The sequence below is a fragment of the Lynx rufus genome, unplaced genomic scaffold (genome assembly GCF_022079265.1).
Source record: "Lynx rufus isolate CCGP_SWC_20201006 ecotype Redwood Valley unplaced genomic scaffold, mLynRuf1.p SCAF_9, whole genome shotgun sequence".
Taxonomy (NCBI): Eukaryota; Metazoa; Chordata; class Mammalia; order Carnivora; family Felidae; genus Lynx; species Lynx rufus.
This window is the reverse complement of record NW_025814897.1, coordinates 106,717,501-106,736,199: the sequence shown is the minus strand read 5'-3', so window position 1 is coordinate 106,736,199 and position 18,699 is coordinate 106,717,501. Positions and strand designations below refer to the sequence as shown.

The following is an 18,699-nucleotide window of genomic DNA, read 5'->3' as shown; positions in this document are numbered from 1 at the left end:
GTTGTCGGCTGGGCTGTGGCCGGGCGTCTGTGACTCGGGCAGACCCTGCTTCAACCTCTGCCGGGCGTGTCTTTCTGCAGAGCGGGGATGATGAGGAGTACCAGCGCATCTACACCACGAAGATCAAGCCTCGGCTGAAGTCGGAGGATGGCGTAGAAGGGGATCCTGGGGAGACCCAGAGCCGCACCATCACAGTGACTAGAAGGGTCACGGCCTACACTGTTGATGTGACAGGCCGTGAAGGTGCCAAGGACATCGACATCAGCAGCCCTGAGTTCAAGATCAAGATTCCACGGCATGAACTGACTGAAATCTCCACTGTGGATGTGGACACCCACCCTGGCAAGACAGTGATCAGACTGCCCTCGGGCTCGGGGGCAGTGTCTCCGACCACAGGCTCTGTCGTGGACATCCGAGCGGGGTCCGTTTCCGCTTCGGTACCAGAGCTCCAAGGTGCTGGCCACTCGAAGCTCCAGGTCACCATGCCTGGGATAAAGGTGGGAAGCCCAGGCGTCAGCGTCAGTGCGAAGGGCTTGGACTTGGGTGGCAAAGGAGGGGCCCAAGTTCCAGGAGTGGACATTTCGTCTTCTCTTGGGGGTGGGGCAGTAGAGGTGCAGGACCCATCTCTTGAGAGTGGCAGTAATGGGAAAATTAAAATTCCCACTATGAAAGTGCCAAAATTTGGTGTCCCAACGGGGCCTGAGGGCCAGGTGCCAGTGGCAGGGTTGAGTGTTTCTGCACCTGAATTCTCTGTGGGGCACAAGGGAGGCAAGCCAGGCCTGACCATTGGTGGGAACATCCAGACCCCTCAGCTAGAAGTCAGTGCTCCTTCTGCCAGTATTGAGGGGCTTGAGGGGAAGCTGAAAGGCCCCCAAATCACTGGGCCATCACTTGAGACTGGTCTAGGCCTGAAAGGTGCCAAGTCACAGGGGAGCATCGGGGTGGATGTCTCTGCGCCCAAGATTGAGGGCACCATCACTGGCTCCAATGTGGAAGTTCAAGCCCCTGACGTTGATATTCACGGGCCTGGGGGCAAACTGAATATGCCCAAGATGAAAGTTCCCAAATTCTCTGTATTAGGTTCTAAGGGAGAGGGAGCTGGCATTGATGTGACAGGTGCAGTGACTCTTCCTGGGGTCTCTGGGAACATCAGTCTGCCTGAAGTTGCCGCCGGGGGGCTGGAAGGGAAGGTGAAGGGTACGAAAGCCAAGACTCCTGAAATGATTATTCAGAAACCTAAAATCTCCATGCAGGATGTGGATCTGAGCCTTGGGTCTCCTAAACTGAAAGGAGATATTAAGGTTTCTGCGCCTGGGGTGCACGGTGATGTTAAAAGCCCTCAAGTGGCAGTGAAAGGCGCCAAAGTGGACATAGAGACACCTAGCCTTGAGGGGACTTTGACAGGACCCAAGCTTAGTAGTCCTTCTGGGAAAACAGGCACCTATGGGATCTCTATGGCAGATGTAGACTTAAATGTGACTGCCCCTAAAGTGAAAGGGGGTGTGGATGTTGTACTCCCAAAAGTAGAAGGTAAAGTCAAAGTCCCTCAAGTTGACATCAAAGGACCCAAAGTGGACGTCAGGGCCCCAGATGTGGAAGTGCATGGCCCAGAATGGAACCTGAAAGTGCCCAAGTTCAACGCTCCAGGAGTTGGAGGGGAAGGCCCAGATGTAGATGTGAAACTACCCAAAGGAGATGTCAGTATTTCAGGGCCCAAGGTCAACGTGGAGGCCCCAAATGTCAACGTAGGGGGCCTGGGAGGCAAACTTAAAGGCCCTGATATTAAGCTGCCTGAAGTCAGTGTCAAGACACCAAAGATCTCCATGCCTGATGTAGACTTACATGTTAAAGGCCCAAAGGTAAAAGGAGAATATGATGTAACATCCCCAAAACTTGAAGGAGAACTGAAAGGCCCCAAAATGGACATCGATGCCCCGGATGTGGATGTTCATGGCCCAGACTGGCATCTGAAGATGCCCAAGATGAAAATGCCCAAATTCAGTGTTCCAGGGCTCAAAGCGGAGGGCCCAGAAGTGGATGTGAATCTTCCCAAGGCTGATGTGGACATTTCTGGGCACAAGGTAGATGTTAGTGGTCCAGATGTGAGCATTGAGGGACCAGACGGGAAATTGAAGGGACCTAAGTTTAAGATGCCTGAGATGAATATCAAAGCCCCGAAGATCTCCATGCCAGATGTGGACTTACATCTGAAAGGCCCTAAGGTAAAAGGAGAATACGATGTCACAGTGCCAAAAGTCGAAGGTGAGATTAAAGTTCCTGATGTTGAACTTAAAAGTGCCAAAGTGGATATTGATGCTCCAGATGTTGATGCTCACGGCCCAGATTGGCACCTGAAGATGCCCAAAATGAAAATGCCCAAGTTCAGCATGCCTGGCTTCAAAGCAGAGGGCCCAGAAGTGGATGTGAACCTGCCCAAGACAGACGTTGACATCTCAGGACCCACAGCGGACATTGAAGTTCCAGATGTGAATATTGAAGGACCCGAAGGAAAGCTGAAGGGTCCCAAGTTTAAGATGCCTGAAATGAATATTAAGGCCCCAAAGATCTCTATGCCTGATGTAGATTTGCATATGAAAGGTCCCAGGGTAAAAGGAGAATATGATGTTACAGTGCCAAAGCTGGAAGGGGAACTCAAAGGGCCAAAAGTAGACGTCAGTGCCCCCGATGTTGACGTTCATGGTCCTGAATGGAACCTAAAGATGCCCAAGATGAAAATGCCCAAATTTACCATGCCCAGCCTCAAAGGGGAGGGCCCAGAAGTGGATGTGAACCTGCCAAAGGCTGATGTGGACATTTCGGCACCCAAGATAGATATTAGTGCTCCAGACTTGAGCCTTGAAGGACCAGAAGGAAAGTTGAAAGGTCCAAAGTTTAAGATGCCTGAGATGCACTTCAAAGCCCCTAAGATGACTCTGCCAGATGTTGACTTGGATCTTAAAGGACCCAAAATGAAAGGAAATCTAGATATGTCTGCACCAAAAATAGAAGGTGAAATGAAAGTTCCAGATGTGGACATCAAAGGACCTAAGGTAGACATTAAAGCACCAGATGTGGAAGTCCAAGGTGCAGACTGGAGCTTGAAAATGCCCAAGATGAAAATGCCCAAGTTCAGCATGCCCAGCCTCAAAGGGGAGGGCCCAGAAGTGGATGTGAACCTGCCCAAGGCTGACATTGACATCTCTGGACCCAAGGTGGACATTGAAGCCCCGGACGTGAGCCTTGAAGGTCCAGAAGGGAAGCTGAAAGGCCCTAAGTTTAAGATGCCCGAGATGCACTTCAAGGCTCCCAAGCTCTCCATGCCTGATGTGGACTTACACTTGAAAGGTCCCAAAGTGAAAGGGGATGTGGATGTATCTGTGCCCAAGATAGAAGGTGAAATGAAAGTGCCAGATGTGGACATCAAAGGCCCCAAAGTGGACATTGATGTCCCAGATGTGGATGTTCATGGCCCAGACTGGAACTTGAAAATGCCCAAGATGAAAATGCCCAAATTTAGCGTGCCTGGCTTCAAAGGCGAGGGCCCAGAAGTGGATGTGAACCTGCCCAAGGCTGACATTGACGTATCTGGCCCCAAGGTGGACATTGAAGCCCCAGATGTGAGCCTTGAGGGCCCAGAAGGGAAGCTAAAGGGCCCCAAGTTTAAGATGCCTGAGATGCACTTCAAGGCTCCCAAGGTGTCCATGCCTGATGTGAACTTGAATCTTAAGGGGCCAAAACTGAAGGGAGATGTGGACGTGTCTGTGCCTGATGTAGAAGGTGAAATAAAAGTGCCAGATGTTGACATTAAAGGGCCCAAAGTTGACATCAGTGCTCCAGATGTGGATGTTCATGGGCCAGACTGGCACCTGAAGATGCCCAAGATAAAAATGCCCAAGATCAGCATGCCAGGTTTCAAAGGAGAGGGCCCAGAAGTGGATGTGAACCTGCCCAAGGCTGACATTGATGTCTCAGGACCCAAGGTGGATGTTGAAGTTCCAGATGTGAATATTGATGGTCCAGATGCAAAAGTAAAAGGTCTTAAATTTAAGATGCCAGAAATGAATATAAAGCCTCAGAAGATATCCATGCCAGATGTTGGTTTGCATTTGAAAGGTCCTAAAATGAAAGGAGATTATGATGTTACAACTCCAAAGGTAGAAGGAGAGATAAAAGCTCCTGATGTTGACATCAAAGGGCCCAAAGTGGACATTAATGCACCAGATGTGGGGGTTCATGGGCCAGACTGGCACCTGAAGATGCCCAAGGTGAAAATGCCCAAGTTCAGCATGCCCGGCTTCAAAGGAGAGGGCCCAGAAGTGGATGTAAACCTGCCCAAGGCTGACATTGATGTCTCTGGACCCAAGGTGGACATTGATGTTCCAGATGTGCATATTGAAGGTCCAGAGGGGAAACTAAAGGGTCCCAAGTTTAAGATGCCAAGCATGAATATACAGACACACAAAATCTCTATGCCTGATGTTGGACTTAATCTGAAAGCCCCTAAACTGAAAACTGATGTCGATGTTTCCCTTCCCAAAGTGGAAGGAGACTTGAAAGGTCCTGAAATTGACGTGAAGGCCCCGAAGATGGATGTGGATGTTGGTGATATTGATATTGAAGGTCCAGAAGGAAAGCTGAAGGGCCCTAAGTTTAAGATGCCTGAGATGCACTTCAAGACCCCCAAGCTCTCCATGCCTGATGTGGACTTACACTTGAAAGGTCCCAAAGTGAAAGGGGATGTGGATGTGTCTGTGCCCAAGATAGAAGGTGAAATGAAAGTGCCAGATGTGGACATCAAAGGCCCCAAAGTGGACGTCGATGTCCCAGATGTGGATGTTCATGGCCCAGACTGGCACCTGAAGATGCCCAAGGTGAAAATGCCCAAGTTCAGCATGCCAGGCTTCAAAGGCGAGGGCCCAGAAGTGGATGTGAACCTGCCCAAGGCTGACATTAATGTGTCTGGCCCCAAAGTGGACATTGATGCTCCTGATTTGGATATTGAAGGACCAGAAGGAAAATTAAAGGGCTCTAAATTTAAGATGCCTAAGTTGAATATCAAAGCTCCTAAGATATCCATGCCAGATGTGGACTTGAATTTGAAGGGACCCAAAGTGAAAGGAGAAATAGATGCTTCCGTGCCTGAACTAGAAGGTGATCTCAGAGGTCCACAAGTTGATATCAAAGGTCCTGGTGTGGATGTGGAGATGCCTGATGTTGACCTAGAATGTCCTGATGCAAAGTTGAAAGGCCTTAAGTTTAAGATGCCCGAGATGCACTTCAAGGCTCCCAAGCTCTCCATGCCTGATGTGGACTTACACTTGAAAGGTCCCAAAGTGAAAGGGGATGTGGATGTAGCTGTGCCCAAGATAGAAGGTGAAATGAAAGTGCCAGATGTGGACATCAAAGGCCCCAAAGTGGACATTGATGTCCCAGATGTGGATGTTCATGGCCCAGACTGGAACTTGAAAATGCCCAAGATGAAAATGCCCAAATTTAGCGTGCCTGGCTTCAAAGGCGAGGGCCCAGAAGTGGATGTGAACCTGCCCAAGGCTGACATTGACGTATCTGGCCCCAAGGTGGACATTGAAGCCCCAGATGTGAGCCTTGAGGGCCCAGAAGGGAAACTGAAGGGCCCCAAGTTTAAGATGCCTGAGATGCACTTCAAGGCTCCCAAGATCTCCATGCCTGATGTGAACTTGAATCTTAAGGGGCCCAAACTGAAGGGAGATGTGGATGTATCTGCGCCAAAATTGGAAGGAGATTTGAAAGGCCCCAGTGTGGATGTGGAGATGCCTGATGTTGACCTGGAATGCCCTGATGCAAAGTTGAAAGGCCCTAAGTTTAAGATGCCAGACATGCACTTCAAGACCCCCAAGCTCTCCATGCCTGATGTGGATTTACACTTAAAAGGCCCCAAAGTGAAAGGGGATATGGATGTGTCTGTGCCCAAGATAGAAGGTGAAATGAAAGTGCCAGATGTGGACATCAAAGGCCCCAAAGTTGACATTGATGCCCCAGATGTGGATGTTCATGGCCCGGAGTGGCACCTGAAGATGCCCAAGATGAAAATGCCCAAGTTCAGTATGCCTGGCTTCAAAGGCGAGGGCCCAGATGTGGATGTGAACCTGCCTAAGGCTGACATTGACATCTCTGGACCTAAGGTGGACATTGAAGCCCCGGATGTGAGCCTTGAAGGTCCAGAAGGGAAGCTGAAAGGCCCTAAGTTCAAGATGCCTGAAATGCACTTTCATGCCCCTAAGATCTCCATGCCTGATGTTGATTTCAACTTAAAGGGGCCTAAAGTCAAAGGAGACTTTGATGTTTCTGCCCCAAAGCTGGAGGGAGAGTTAAAGGGTCCAGAATTGGATGTGAAAGGCCCCAAATTGGATGTTGACATGCCAGACGTAGCTGTGGAAGGTCCAGATGGAAAATGGAAAAGTCCTAAATTTAAGATGCCAGACATGCACTTTAAAGCTCCCAAAATCTCCATGCCAGATGTTGATTTACACTTAAAAAGTCCCAAGATAAAGGGAGACGTGGATGTTGATGTTCCGAAATTGGAAGGTGACCTCAAAGGGCCAGATCTCAAAGGTGACATCAGTGGGCCAGATATTGACATTGAAGGACCAGAGGGCAAATTGAAAGGTCCCAAGTTCAAGATGCCTGACATGCATTTCAAAGCCCCAAATATTTCTATGCCTGATGTGGACTTAAATTTGAAAGGACCCAAAATCAAGGGGGATGTTGATGTGTCTGTGCCTGAGGTAGAAGGTAAAATTAAAGTACCAGATGTGAACATCAAGGGCCCCAAAGTAGACATAAATGCTCCTGATGTTCATGGCCCAGACTGGCACCTGAAGATGCCCAAAATGAAAATGCCCAAGTTCAGCATGCCTGGTTTTAAAACAGAGGGCCCAGAAGTAGATGTGAATCTTCCCAAGGCTGACATTGAAGTCTCAGGACCCAAGGTTGACGTTGAAGTCCCAGATATGAGCATTGAGAGTCCGGAGGGAAAGATCAAAGGGCCTAAATTTAAAATGCCAGAAATGAACATCAAAGCTCCCAAGATCTCGATGCCAGACATAGATTTACACTTGAAAGGTCCTAAGGTCAAAGGAGATGTGGATGTTTCCCTACCTAAGGTGGAAGGTGACCTAAAGGGCCCCAAAGTGGACATTGATGCACCAGATGTGGATATTCAAAGCCCAGACTGGCACCTGAAGATGCCCAAGATGAAAATGCCCAAGTTCAGCATGCCAGGCTTCAAAGGAGAGGGCCCAGAAGTGGATGTGAACCTGCCCAAGGCCGACATTGATGTATCAGCACCCAAGGTGGACATCGAAGGCCCTGATGTTAACATTGAGGGACCAGAGGGAAAGTTGAAAGGTCCCAAGTTCAAGATGCCTGAGATGAACATCAAAGCCCCCAAGATCTCCATGCCTGACTTTGATTTGCACCTGAAAGGTCCTAAGGTCAAAGGAGATGTGGATGTTTCCCTGCCTAAGGTGGAAGGTGACCTAAAAGGCCCTGAAGTTGACATCAAAGGGCCCAAGGTGGACGTTGATGTCCCAGATGTGGATGTGCATGGCCCAGACTGGCACCTGAAGATGCCCAAGGTGAAAATGCCCAAGTTCAGCATGCCAGGCTTTAAAGGCGAGGGTCCAGAAGTGGATGTGAACCTGCCCAAGGCTGACATTGATGTCTCAGGACCCAAAGTGGATGTTGAATGCCCTGATGTGAATATTGAGGGACCTGAAGGAAAGTGGAAAAGTCCAAAGTTTAAGATGCCTGAAATGCATTTTAAGACTCCTAAGATATCTATGCCAGATATTGACCTTAATCTGTCAGGTCCAAAAATAAAAGGAGATGTGGATGTCACAGGTCCTAAGTTAGAGGGAGACCTGAAAGGCCCTGAAGTTGACCTCAAAGGCCCTAAAGTGGACATTGATGTCCCAGATGTGGATGTTCATGGCCCAGACTGGCACCTGAAGATGCCCAAGATGAAAATGCCCAAGTTCAGCATGCCAGGCTTCAAAGGCGAGGGCCCAGAAGTGGATGTGAACCTGCCCAAGGCTGACATTGATGTCTCTGGACCCAAGGTGGACATTGATGTTCCAGATGTCAGTATCGAAGGTCCAGATGCAAAATTGAAGGGCTCCAAGTTCAAGATGCCAGAGATGAACATCAAAGCTCCCAAGATCTCCATGCCTGACTTTGATTTGCACCTGAAAGGTCCCAAGGTAAAGGGAGATGTGGATGTGTCTCTGCCTAAGGTGGAAGGTGACCTGAAGGCCCCTGAGGTTGACATCAAAGGCCCCAAGGTGGACGTTGATGTCCCAGATGTGGATGTGCATGGACCAGACTGGCACCTGAAGATGCCCAAGGTGAAAATGCCCAAGTTCAGCATGCCAGGCTTCAAAGGAGAAGGCCCCGATGTGGATGTGAACCTGCCCAAGGCCGACATTGATGTATCAGCACCCAAGGTGGACATCGAAGGCCCTGATGTTAACATTGAGGGACCAGAGGGAAAGTTGAAAGGTCCCAAGTTCAAGATGCCTGAGATGAACATCAAAGCCCCCAAGATCTCCATGCCTGACTTTGATTTGCACCTGAAAGGTCCTAAGGTCAAAGGAGATGTGGATGTTTCCTTGCCTAAGGTGGAAGGTGACCTAAAAGGCCCTGAAGTTGACATCAAAGGGCCCAAGGTGGACGTTGATGTCCCAGATGTGGATGTGCATGGCCCAGACTGGCACCTGAAGATGCCCAAGGTGAAAATGCCCAAGTTCAGCATGCCAGGCTTTAAAGGCGAGGGTCCAGAAGTGGATGTGAACCTGCCCAAGGCTGATGTTGATGTGGCTGGACCCAAGGTGGACATTGTAGGCCCTGATGTTAACATTGAGGGACCAGAGGGAAAGTTGAAAGGTCCCAAGTTCAAGATGCCTGAGATGAACATCAAAGCCCCCAAGATCTCCATGCCTGACATTGATCTTAACCTGAAGGGCCCTAAAGTGAAGGGTGATGTGGATGTGTCTTTACCAAAAGTGGAAGGTGAGATTAAAGTTCCTGAAGTAGATATTAAAGGCCCTAAAGTGGACGTTGATGTCCCAGATGTGGATGTGCATGGCCCAGACTGGCACCTGAAGATGCCCAAGATAAAAATGCCCAAGATCAGCATGCCAGGTTTTAAAGGTGAGGGCCCAGAAGTGGATGTGAACCTGCCCAAGGCTGACATTGATGTCTCTGGACCCAAGGTGGATATTGATGTTCCAGATGTCAATATTGAAGGTCCAGATGCGAAACTGAAGGGCCCCAAATTCAAGATGCCAGACGTGAACATCAAAGCTCCCAAGATCTCCATGCCTGATTTGGACATTAATCTCAAAGGCCCTAAAATGAAAGGAGAGGCGGATGTTTCCCTTCCAAGTGTAGAAGGTGATTTGAAAGGACCTACTCTTGACATCAAGGGCCCAAAGATAGATGTAGATGCTCCAGATATTGACATCCATGGCCCTGAAGGCAAATTAAAAGGTCCCAAACTGAAGATGCCAGACATGCATGTGAACATGCCTAAGATCTCCATGCCTGAAATTGACCTGAATTTGAAAGGCCCAAAGCTTAAGGGAGATGTTGATGTTTCTGGGCCCAAATTAGAAGGTGACATTAAAGCTCCCAAATTGGATGTAAAGGGTCCAGAAGTGGACATTTCTGGTCCTAAGCTCAGTCTTGAAGGCAAGTCAAAGAAATCACGTTTTAAGCTTCCTAAGTTTAATTTTTCGGGCTCCAAAGTTCAGACACCTGAGGTGGATGCCAAAGTTAAAAAGCCGGATATTGATGTGACAGGTCCAAAAGTTGATATTAATGCTCCTGATGTTGAGGTCCAAGGAAAAGTGAAAGGATCCAAGTTCAAAATGCCTTTCCTGAGTATTTCATCTCCTAAAGTTTCTATGCCTGATGTGGAATTAAATCTGAAAGGCCCTAAAGTCAAAGGAGACTTGGATGCTCCTAATTTAGAAGGTGACTTGAAAGGACCCAAAGTGGATATTAAGGCCCCAGAAGTTCATCTTGATGCACCTGATGTGGATGTGCATGGTCCAGATTGGAACTTGAAAATGCCCAAAATGAAAATGCCCAAGTTTGGTGTGCCTGGCTTAAAAGCAGAAGGGCCAGAAATGGCTGTGGATCTGCCCAAAGGAGATATCAACATAGAGGGTCCCAGAATGGATATTGAGGGCCCAGAAATCAATGTGGAAGGTGTAGAAGGAGGCTTAAAAGGTCCCAAACTCAAGATGCCTGACATGAATATCAAAACTCCCAAGATCTCCATGCCTGACATTGATTTAAACCTGAAGGGCCCCAAGGTGAAAGGTGATATTGATGTTTCTCTGCCCAAAGTTGAAGGGGATCTGAAAGGGCCAGAGATCGATATCAGAGGCCCTAAAGTGGACGTTGATGTCCCTGACGTGGATGTGCATGGCCCAGACTGGCACCTGAAAATGCCCAAGGTGAAAATGCCCAAGTTCAGCATGCCAGGTTTCAAAGGTGAGGGCCCAGACGTGGATGTTACTCTCCCTAAGGCTGACATTGATATTTCTGGCCCCAAAGTGGACATTGATGCCCCAGATGTGAATATTGAAGGTCCAGATGCAAAACTGAAGGGCCCTAAGTTCAAGATGCCTGAGATGAACATCAAAGCTCCCAAAATCTCCATGCCTGACTTTGATCTGAACTTAAAGGGCCCCAAAATGAAAGGTGATGTGGATATGTCTTTGCCAAAAGTAGAAGGTGACTTAAAGGGCCCTGAGGTGGACATCAAGGGCCCCAAATTGGACATTGACACTCCTGATATTAACATTGAAGGCCCAGAGGGAAAATTGAAGGGGCCCAAATTCAAGATGCCAGAGATGCACCTAAAGACTCCAAAGATTTCCATGCCTGACATTGATTTAAACCTGAAGGGCCCCAAGGTGAAGGGTGATGTGGATGTTTCCCTTCCCAAGTTTGAAGGGGATCTGAAAGGCCCTGAAGTGGACCTCAGAGGTCCCAAGGTGGACATTGATGCCCCTGATGTGGATGTTCATGGACCAGACTGGCACCTAAAAATGCCCAAGATAAAAATGCCCAAGATCAGCATGCCAGGCTTCAAAGGAGAGGGCCCAGATGTGGACGTGAACTTGCCCAAGGCCGACATTGATGTATCAGCACCCAAGGTGGACATCGAAGGCCCTGATGTTAACATTGAGGGACCAGAGGGAAAGTTGAAAGGTCCCAAGTTCAAGATGCCTGAGATGAACATCAAAGCCCCTAAGATCTCCATGCCTGACTTTGATTTGCACCTGAAAGGTCCTAAGGTCAAAGGAGATGTGGATGTTTCCCTGCCTAAGGTGGAAGGTGACCTAAAAGGCCCTGAAGTTGACATCAAAGGGCCCAAGGTGGACGTTGATGTCCCAGATGTGGATGTGCATGGCCCAGATTGGCACCTGAAGATGCCCAAGATAAAAATGCCCAAGATCAGCATGCCAGGCTTTAAAGGCGAGGGTCCAGAAGTGGATGTGAACCTGCCCAAGGCCGACATTGATGTATCAGCACCCAAGGTGGACATCGAAGGCCCTGATGTTAACATTGAGGGACCAGAGGGAAAGTTGAAAGGTCCCAAGTTCAAGATGCCTGAGATGAACATCAAAGCCCCCAAGATCTCCATGCCTGACTTTGATTTGCACCTGAAAGGTCCCAAGGTAAAGGGAGATGTGGATGTTTCCCTGCCTAAGGTGGAAGGTGACCTAAAAGGCCCTGAAGTTGACATCAAAGGGCCCAAGGTGGACGTTGATGTCCCAGATGTGGATGTTCATGGGCCAGACTGGCACCTGAAGATGCCCAAGGTGAAAATGCCCAAGTTCAGCATGCCAGGCTTCAAAGGAGAGGGCCCAGAAGTGGATGTGAACCTGCCCAAGGCCGACATTGATGTCTCTGGACCCAAGGTGGACATTGAAGCCCCAGATGTGAGCCTTGAGGGCCCAGAAGGGAAACTGAAGGGCCCCAAGTTTAAAATGCCTGACCTGCACCTCAAGGCCCCCAAGATCTCCATGCCTGAAGTGGACCTGAACCTGAAGGGTCCCAAGGTAAAGGGTGATGTGGATGTGTCTCTGCCCAAAGTGGAAGGTGACCTCAAGGGCCCGGAAGTTGACATCAAGGGCCCGAAAGTGGACATTGATGTCCCAGATGTGGATGTTCATGGGCCAGACTGGCACCTGAAGATGCCCAAGGTGAAAATGCCCAAGTTCAGCATGCCAGGCTTCAAAGGAGAGGGCCCTGAAGTGGATGTGAACCTGCCCAAGGCTGACATTGATGTCTCTGGACCCAAGGTGGATGTGGAAGTTCCAGATGTGCATATTGAAGGTCCAGATGCAAAACTGAAGGGCCCTAAGTTCAAGATGCCAGAGATGAACATCAAAGCTCCCAAGATCTCCATGCCTGATATTGACTTACACCTGAAAGGTCCCAAGGTAAAGGGTGATGTGGATGTTTCTTTGCCTAAAGTGGAAGGTGACCTCAAGGGCCCGGAAGTTGACATCAAAGGGCCCAACGTGGACATTGACATCCCAGATGTGGATGTGCATGGGCCAGACTGGCACCTGAAGATGCCCAAGGTGAAAATGCCCAAGTTCAGCATGCCAGGCTTCAAAGGAGAGGGCCCAGAAGTGGATGTAAACTTGCCCAAGGCTGACATTGACCTATCTGGACCCAAGGTGGACATTGATGCCCCAGATGTGAATATTGAAGGTCCAGATGCGAAACTGAAGGGCCCTAAGTTCAAGATGCCAGAGATGAACATCAAAGCTCCCAAAATCTCCATGCCTGACCTTGACTTTAATCTGAAGGGCCCCAAAATGAAGGGTGATGTAGATGTGTCTCTGCCCAAAGTGGAAGGTGACCTCAAGGGCCCTGAAATAGACATAAAGGGCCCCAAATTGGACATTGACACTCCTGATGTCAACATTGAAGGCCCAGAAGGAAAATTGAAGGGGCCCAAATTTAAGATGCCAGATATGCATATTAAAGCCCCCAAGCTCTCCATGCCTGACTTTGACTTAAATTTGAAAGGCCCAAAGGTAAAGGGGGATGTGGATCTTTCATTACCTAAGGTGGAAGGTGATCTAAAAGGGCCAGAGGTGGACATTGAAGGTCCTGAAGGGAAACTCAAAGGTCCCAAATTTAAGATGCCTGATGTCCATTTCAAAACCCCACAAATCTCCATGAGTGACATCGATTTGAACTTGAAAGGACCGAAGATAAAGGGAGATTTGGACATTTCCATTCCTAAACTGGAAGGAGATCTGAAAGGCCCCAAAGTGGATGTTAAAGGCCCTAATCTAGACATAGACACTCCTGATGTTGACATTCATGGCCCAGAAGGGAAACTGAAGGGCCCCAAGTTTAAAATGCCTGACCTGCACCTCAAGGCCCCCAAGATCTCCATGCCTGAAGTGGACCTGAACCTGAAGGGTCCCAAGGTAAAGGGTGATGTGGATGTGTCTCTGCCCAAAGTGGAAGGTGACCTCAAGGGCCCGGAAGTTGACATCAAGGGCCCGAAAGTGGACATTGATGTCCCAGATGTGGATGTTCATGGGCCAGACTGGCACCTGAAGATGCCCAAGGTGAAAATGCCCAAGTTCAGCATGCCAGGCTTCAAAGGAGAGGGCCCTGAAGTGGATGTGAACCTGCCCAAGGCTGACATTGATGTCTCTGGACCCAAGGTGGATGTGGAAGTTCCAGATGTGCATATTGAAGGTCCAGATGCAAAACTGAAGGGCCCTAAGTTCAAGATGCCAGAGATGAACATCAAAGCTCCCAAGATCTCCATGCCTGATATTGACTTACACCTGAAAGGTCCCAAGGTAAAGGGTGATGTGGATGTTTCTTTGCCTAAAGTGGAAGGTGACCTCAAGGGCCCGGAAGTTGACATCAAAGGGCCCAACGTGGACATTGACATCCCAGATGTGGATGTGCATGGGCCAGACTGGCACCTGAAGATGCCCAAGGTGAAAATGCCCAAGTTCAGCATGCCAGGCTTCAAAGGAGAGGGCCCAGAAGTGGATGTGAACCTGCCCAAGGCTGACATTGACCTATCTGGACCCAAGGTGGACATTGATGCCCCAGATGTGAATATTGAAGGTCCAGATGCGAAACTGAAGGGCCCTAAGTTCAAGATGCCAGAGATAAATATCAAAGCTCCCAAAATCTCCATGCCTGATGTTGACTTGGATTTGAAAGGACCCAAAGTCAAAGGAGATTTTGATGTGTCTGTCCCTAAGATTGAAGGTACTTTGAAAGGCCCAGAAGTAGACCTTAAAGGTCCAGGTGTGGATATTGAAGGCCCTGATGTCAAGCTTAGCAGCCCAAATTTAAAGATGCCATCGCTGGATATATCTGCCCCTAAAGTAACTGTTCCTGATGTTGATTTGCATCTCAAGACACCTAAAATTGGGGTTTCTGGTCCCACGTTAGGTGGTGAACTGGACCTCAAAGGGCCCAAAGTTGATTTAGAAGCTCCAAGCTTGGACGTACACATGGAGAGCCCAGATATCAATGTTGAGGGGCCAGATATTAAAATTCCCAAATTTAAGAAACCCAAGTTTGGATTTGGGGCAAAAAGTCCCAAAGCTGACCTCAAGCCAGCTTCCTTGGATGTGGCTGTTCCCGAGGCAGAACTGAACGTCGAGACTCCTGACATCAGTGTTGGTGGCAAGGGCAAGAAAAGTAAGTTTAAAATGCCTAAGATTCACATGAGTGGTCCTAAAATGAAGGCCAAAAAACAGGGATTTGATTTGAATGTTCCTGGGGGTGAAGTTGACGCCAGTCTCAAGACTCCTGACGTAGATGTCAATGTTGTGGGGCCAGATGCCACACTTAAAGTTGATGTGAAATCCCCCAAAACCAAGAAACCTATGTTTGGAAAGATGTACTTTCCCGACGTAGAATTTGACATTAAATCACCTAAATTTAAAGCAGAGGCCCCCCTCCCTAGCCCCAAAATAGAGGGTGAAATCCAGGCACCTGATCTGGATATTTCTTCAGGGATTAATGTGGAAGGTCCTGACCTCAAGCTGAAGGCTCCGAAGTTGAAGGTGCCAGGTATGGATGTTTCCGGCCCCAAAATAGAGGGTGACTTCAAAGGCCCCAGGGTGCAGGCAAACTTGGATGCACCTGACATCAACATTGAAGGCCCAGATGCTAAAGTCAAAGCACCATCGTTCGGCATTTCTGCCCCTCAGGTCTCCATCCCCGATGTGAACGTTAACTTGAAAGGACCAAAGTTAAAGGGTGATGTCTCCAGTGTGGGACTGGAAGGACCAGACATAGATCTGCAAGGTCCAGAATCGAAAATCAAGTTCCCCAAGTTTTCAATGCCCAAGATCGGCGTCCCTGGTGTGAAAATGGAAGGCGGAGGAGCTGAGGTCCATGCCCAGCTGCCTTCTCTTGAAGGAGGCTTGAGTGCACCTGATGTTAATCTTGAAGGAACGGATGTGTCTCTGAAGGGGCCAAAAGTAGACTTGCCTTCAGTGAACCTCTCTATGCCCAAAGTCTCTGGACCTGACCTTGACCTGAATTTGAAAGGACCAAGTTTGAAGGGAGACCTGGATGCCTCTGTTCCCAGCGTGAAGGTGCATGCCCCAGGGCTTGACCTCAGAGGTGTCGGTGGAAAGGTGAGGATGGAAGGAGATGGTGTGAAAATGCCGGGGATTGATGCCACAGCGCTAAACCTTGGCCTTGGCGCGCCAGACGTGACCCTGAAGGGACCAAGCCTGCAGGGAGACTTGGCTGTCTCTGGTGACATCAAATGCCCTAAGGTATCAGTAGGTGCCCCTGATCTCAGCTTGGAGGCACCTGAAAGTGGCATTAAACTTCCCAAAATGAAGCTGCCCCAGTTTGGCATCTCCACACCAGGGTCCGACTTGGACATCAGTGTCAAGGGGCCACAAGTGACCGGAGAACTAAAGGGGCCAGGTGTGGATGTGAACCTCGGAGGCCTGAACCTGAAAGGGCCTCAGATCTCTGGCCCTCAAATCTCAGCACCAGACATGGCCTTGAACTTGGAAGGACCAAAAATAAAAGGGAGCCTCGGGGCCACTGGTGAGGTGAAAGGCCCCGCTGTTGGAGGAGGCCTTCCGGGCATCAGCGTGCAGGGCCTCGAAGGAAACCTCCAGATGCCTGGGGTTAAGGCCTCTGGATGTGATGTGGAGCTGTCAGGTGTGAATGTGAAACTCCCAACGGGGCACATTTCTGGTCCTGAAATCAAAGGCGATCTGAAAGGTTCGGGAATAGGTTTCCAGGGTGCTGTTCCTGACATTAGCGTGAAGGGGCCTTCATTTAATACGGCATCTCCTGAGGCAGATTTCGGTGTCAGCTTGAAGGGCCCGAAAATCAAAGGAGGCGTGGATGTATCAGGGGCTGTCAGCGCCCCGGCTGTCAGTCTGGGTGAAGGGCATATGAGTGTCAAAGGTTCTGGGGGTGAGTGGAAAGGACCCCAGGCCTCCTCCGCTCTCAACGTGGATGTGCCTAAGCTTGCCGGGGGACTTCATTTCTCAGGACCAAAGGTAGAAGGACTCCAGGGTCCTGGGCTGAGTGCGTCTGGGTCTCCAGGCCACTTGGAAAGCAGATCTGGAAAAGTAACATTCCCCAAAATGAAGATCCCCAAATTCACCTTCTCTGGCCGGGAGCTGGTTGGCAGAGAGGTGGGGGTGGATATTAACTTCCCGAAAGTGGAGGCCACTGTCCAGGCTGGTGCCGGAGAGGGCGAGTGGGAAGAGTCTGATGTAAAACTTAAAAAGTCCAAAATCAAAATGCCCAAGTTCAATTTTTCCAAACCTAAAGGGAAAGGTGGTGTCACTGGCTCACCGGAAGCATCCATTTCAGGGTCCAAAGGCGACCTGAAGAGCTCCAAGGCCAGCCTCGGTTCTCTGGAAGGAGAAGCAGAGGCTGAAACATCGTCGCCCAAAGGCAAATTCTCTTTGTTTAAAAGCAAGAAGCCGCGGCACCGCTCAAATTCCTTCAGTGACGAAAGGGAGCTGTCTGCGCCTTCCACCCCGACGGGGACTTTGGAGTTTGAAGGTGGGGAAGTGTCACTGGAAGGCGGGAAAGTCAAAGGGAAACCCGGAAAGCTGAAATTTGGTACCTTCGGTGGATTGGGGTCAAAGAGCAAAGGCCATTATGAGGTGACTGGGAGCGATGACGAGGCAGGCAAGTTACAGGGCAGTGGCGTGTCCCTGGCCTCTAAGAAGTCCCGACTGTCCTCTTCTTCTAGCAATGACAGCGGGACTAAGGTTGGCATCCAGCTTCCCGAGGTGGAACTAGTCGTTTCCAAGAAGGAGTAGCAGGTCTCTGTGTGGGTGTACATATATGTATAAAAATACATCAGCCTTGGGTGTGTTTGTATATAAACTCCAAAGAGAAACACGCCGACAGCCTCAGCATAATGCAAAGTTCTGGCCTCTGCCAGTAACAAGCGCTGAAAAGCCAACCGCCCTTAAGCTCACGGCCGGCCGGCGCTTTACAGATAGGTAAAGAGTTCCAAGTTCGTCCAGCCCATGTGCAGAGTCAACAGTATTTGCCTTAAGATTTCAGTTTTTTTTTTTTGTTTTTGCATTGAACGCTGAGAGCTCCTGTTTACTAAGCAAGCTTCTGTGTTTATTATCCTCATTTTTACTGAACATTGTTAGCATTGGGGCAATGGAAACCCACTTTTTCATTGTAATGACTTTTGGGGCTTTTGTTAGTAAGGGTGGGGTGGGGTGGAAGGCAGTAGGGAGGGTCAGACCTCCATTTCTCCTAAGATTGGATCTATTCAAACAGCAAACACCCAGTGAGGGCCGAGAGGAGCTGGTGGGCAGGGCAGGGCAGGGCGTGTGGGTGTTTCTCGATCTCTGTAGCATCACTTCTCCCCCCTCCACTCCCCCCCACCATGGGTGGCGGTCCCAGCCAGTTTGGTGCTCATGGTGAGAGGGAATTACAATCTGTTTGCAGATTGGCCAACCCACCAGCTCCACGCGAGGGGCTTCCATTCTGTGTATCGTAGGAGAGATGTTTATCTTCATGACCGCCACATTCCTGAAACTAGTTCTGATATCTTTTAATAAAAGTTACCGTGATTAAGAAAATGTCCCGCACTTTAATGGCAGATTAATGGAGAATGTAAGGAAATTGATGCTGTCGAAGGCAAATAAAGCTGTTCATTAACCCTGATGTCTTGTGCCTTTGCATTCTGTGTTGGGAGTTCGAAGTCTGCACACCCAGCCCTGATAGTTCAGACTCAGTCCATCCAGCGGACTAGCTCGTTTCATCAGTGGCTAATGAGGGAAGTCTTCGTTGCCTGATTCTCCGGGTGAGGCCGGCTGTGAGTAATCAAGAGAGGCTTGGCACAGGTTGGCTGCCCGGGCTCCAGGACCCACCCACCCGCTTTCCATCCTCAGATACGAATACACGATTTAGAAATGGTTCTGAATGGGTCAGAAGATACCAATGGGAATGGAAAATAAGACCTACTGGGGTGGTAGAAAGGGCTCTCTCTGGCTCTGAGTTACAGGCCTGCCATCCCTTCCTTTATTTTTTATTTTTTTGTTTTTTTAAATTTATTGATTTTTGAGAGACCAGAGAGGGACAGCGCACGAGCAGGGGAGGGGGAGAGAGAGAGGGAGACACAGAATC

General features: G+C 49.3%; 1 protein-coding gene across 1 annotated transcript in view; it reads left to right on the top strand.

Moving 5' to 3' along the window:
• AHNAK (AHNAK nucleoprotein) overlaps positions 1 to 18,237 on the top strand; it is a 30,873-nt gene extending 12,636 nt beyond the window's left edge. Inside the window, exon 5 of the mRNA XM_047070835.1 lies at positions 81 to 18,237. Within this exon, the coding sequence (XP_046926791.1) occupies positions 81 to 17,369 (17,289 nt within the window). The 3' untranslated portion in view covers positions 17,370 to 18,237. The remainder of the gene's footprint in view (positions 1 to 80) is intronic.
• Positions 18,238 to 18,699: the final 462 nt, after the last annotated feature.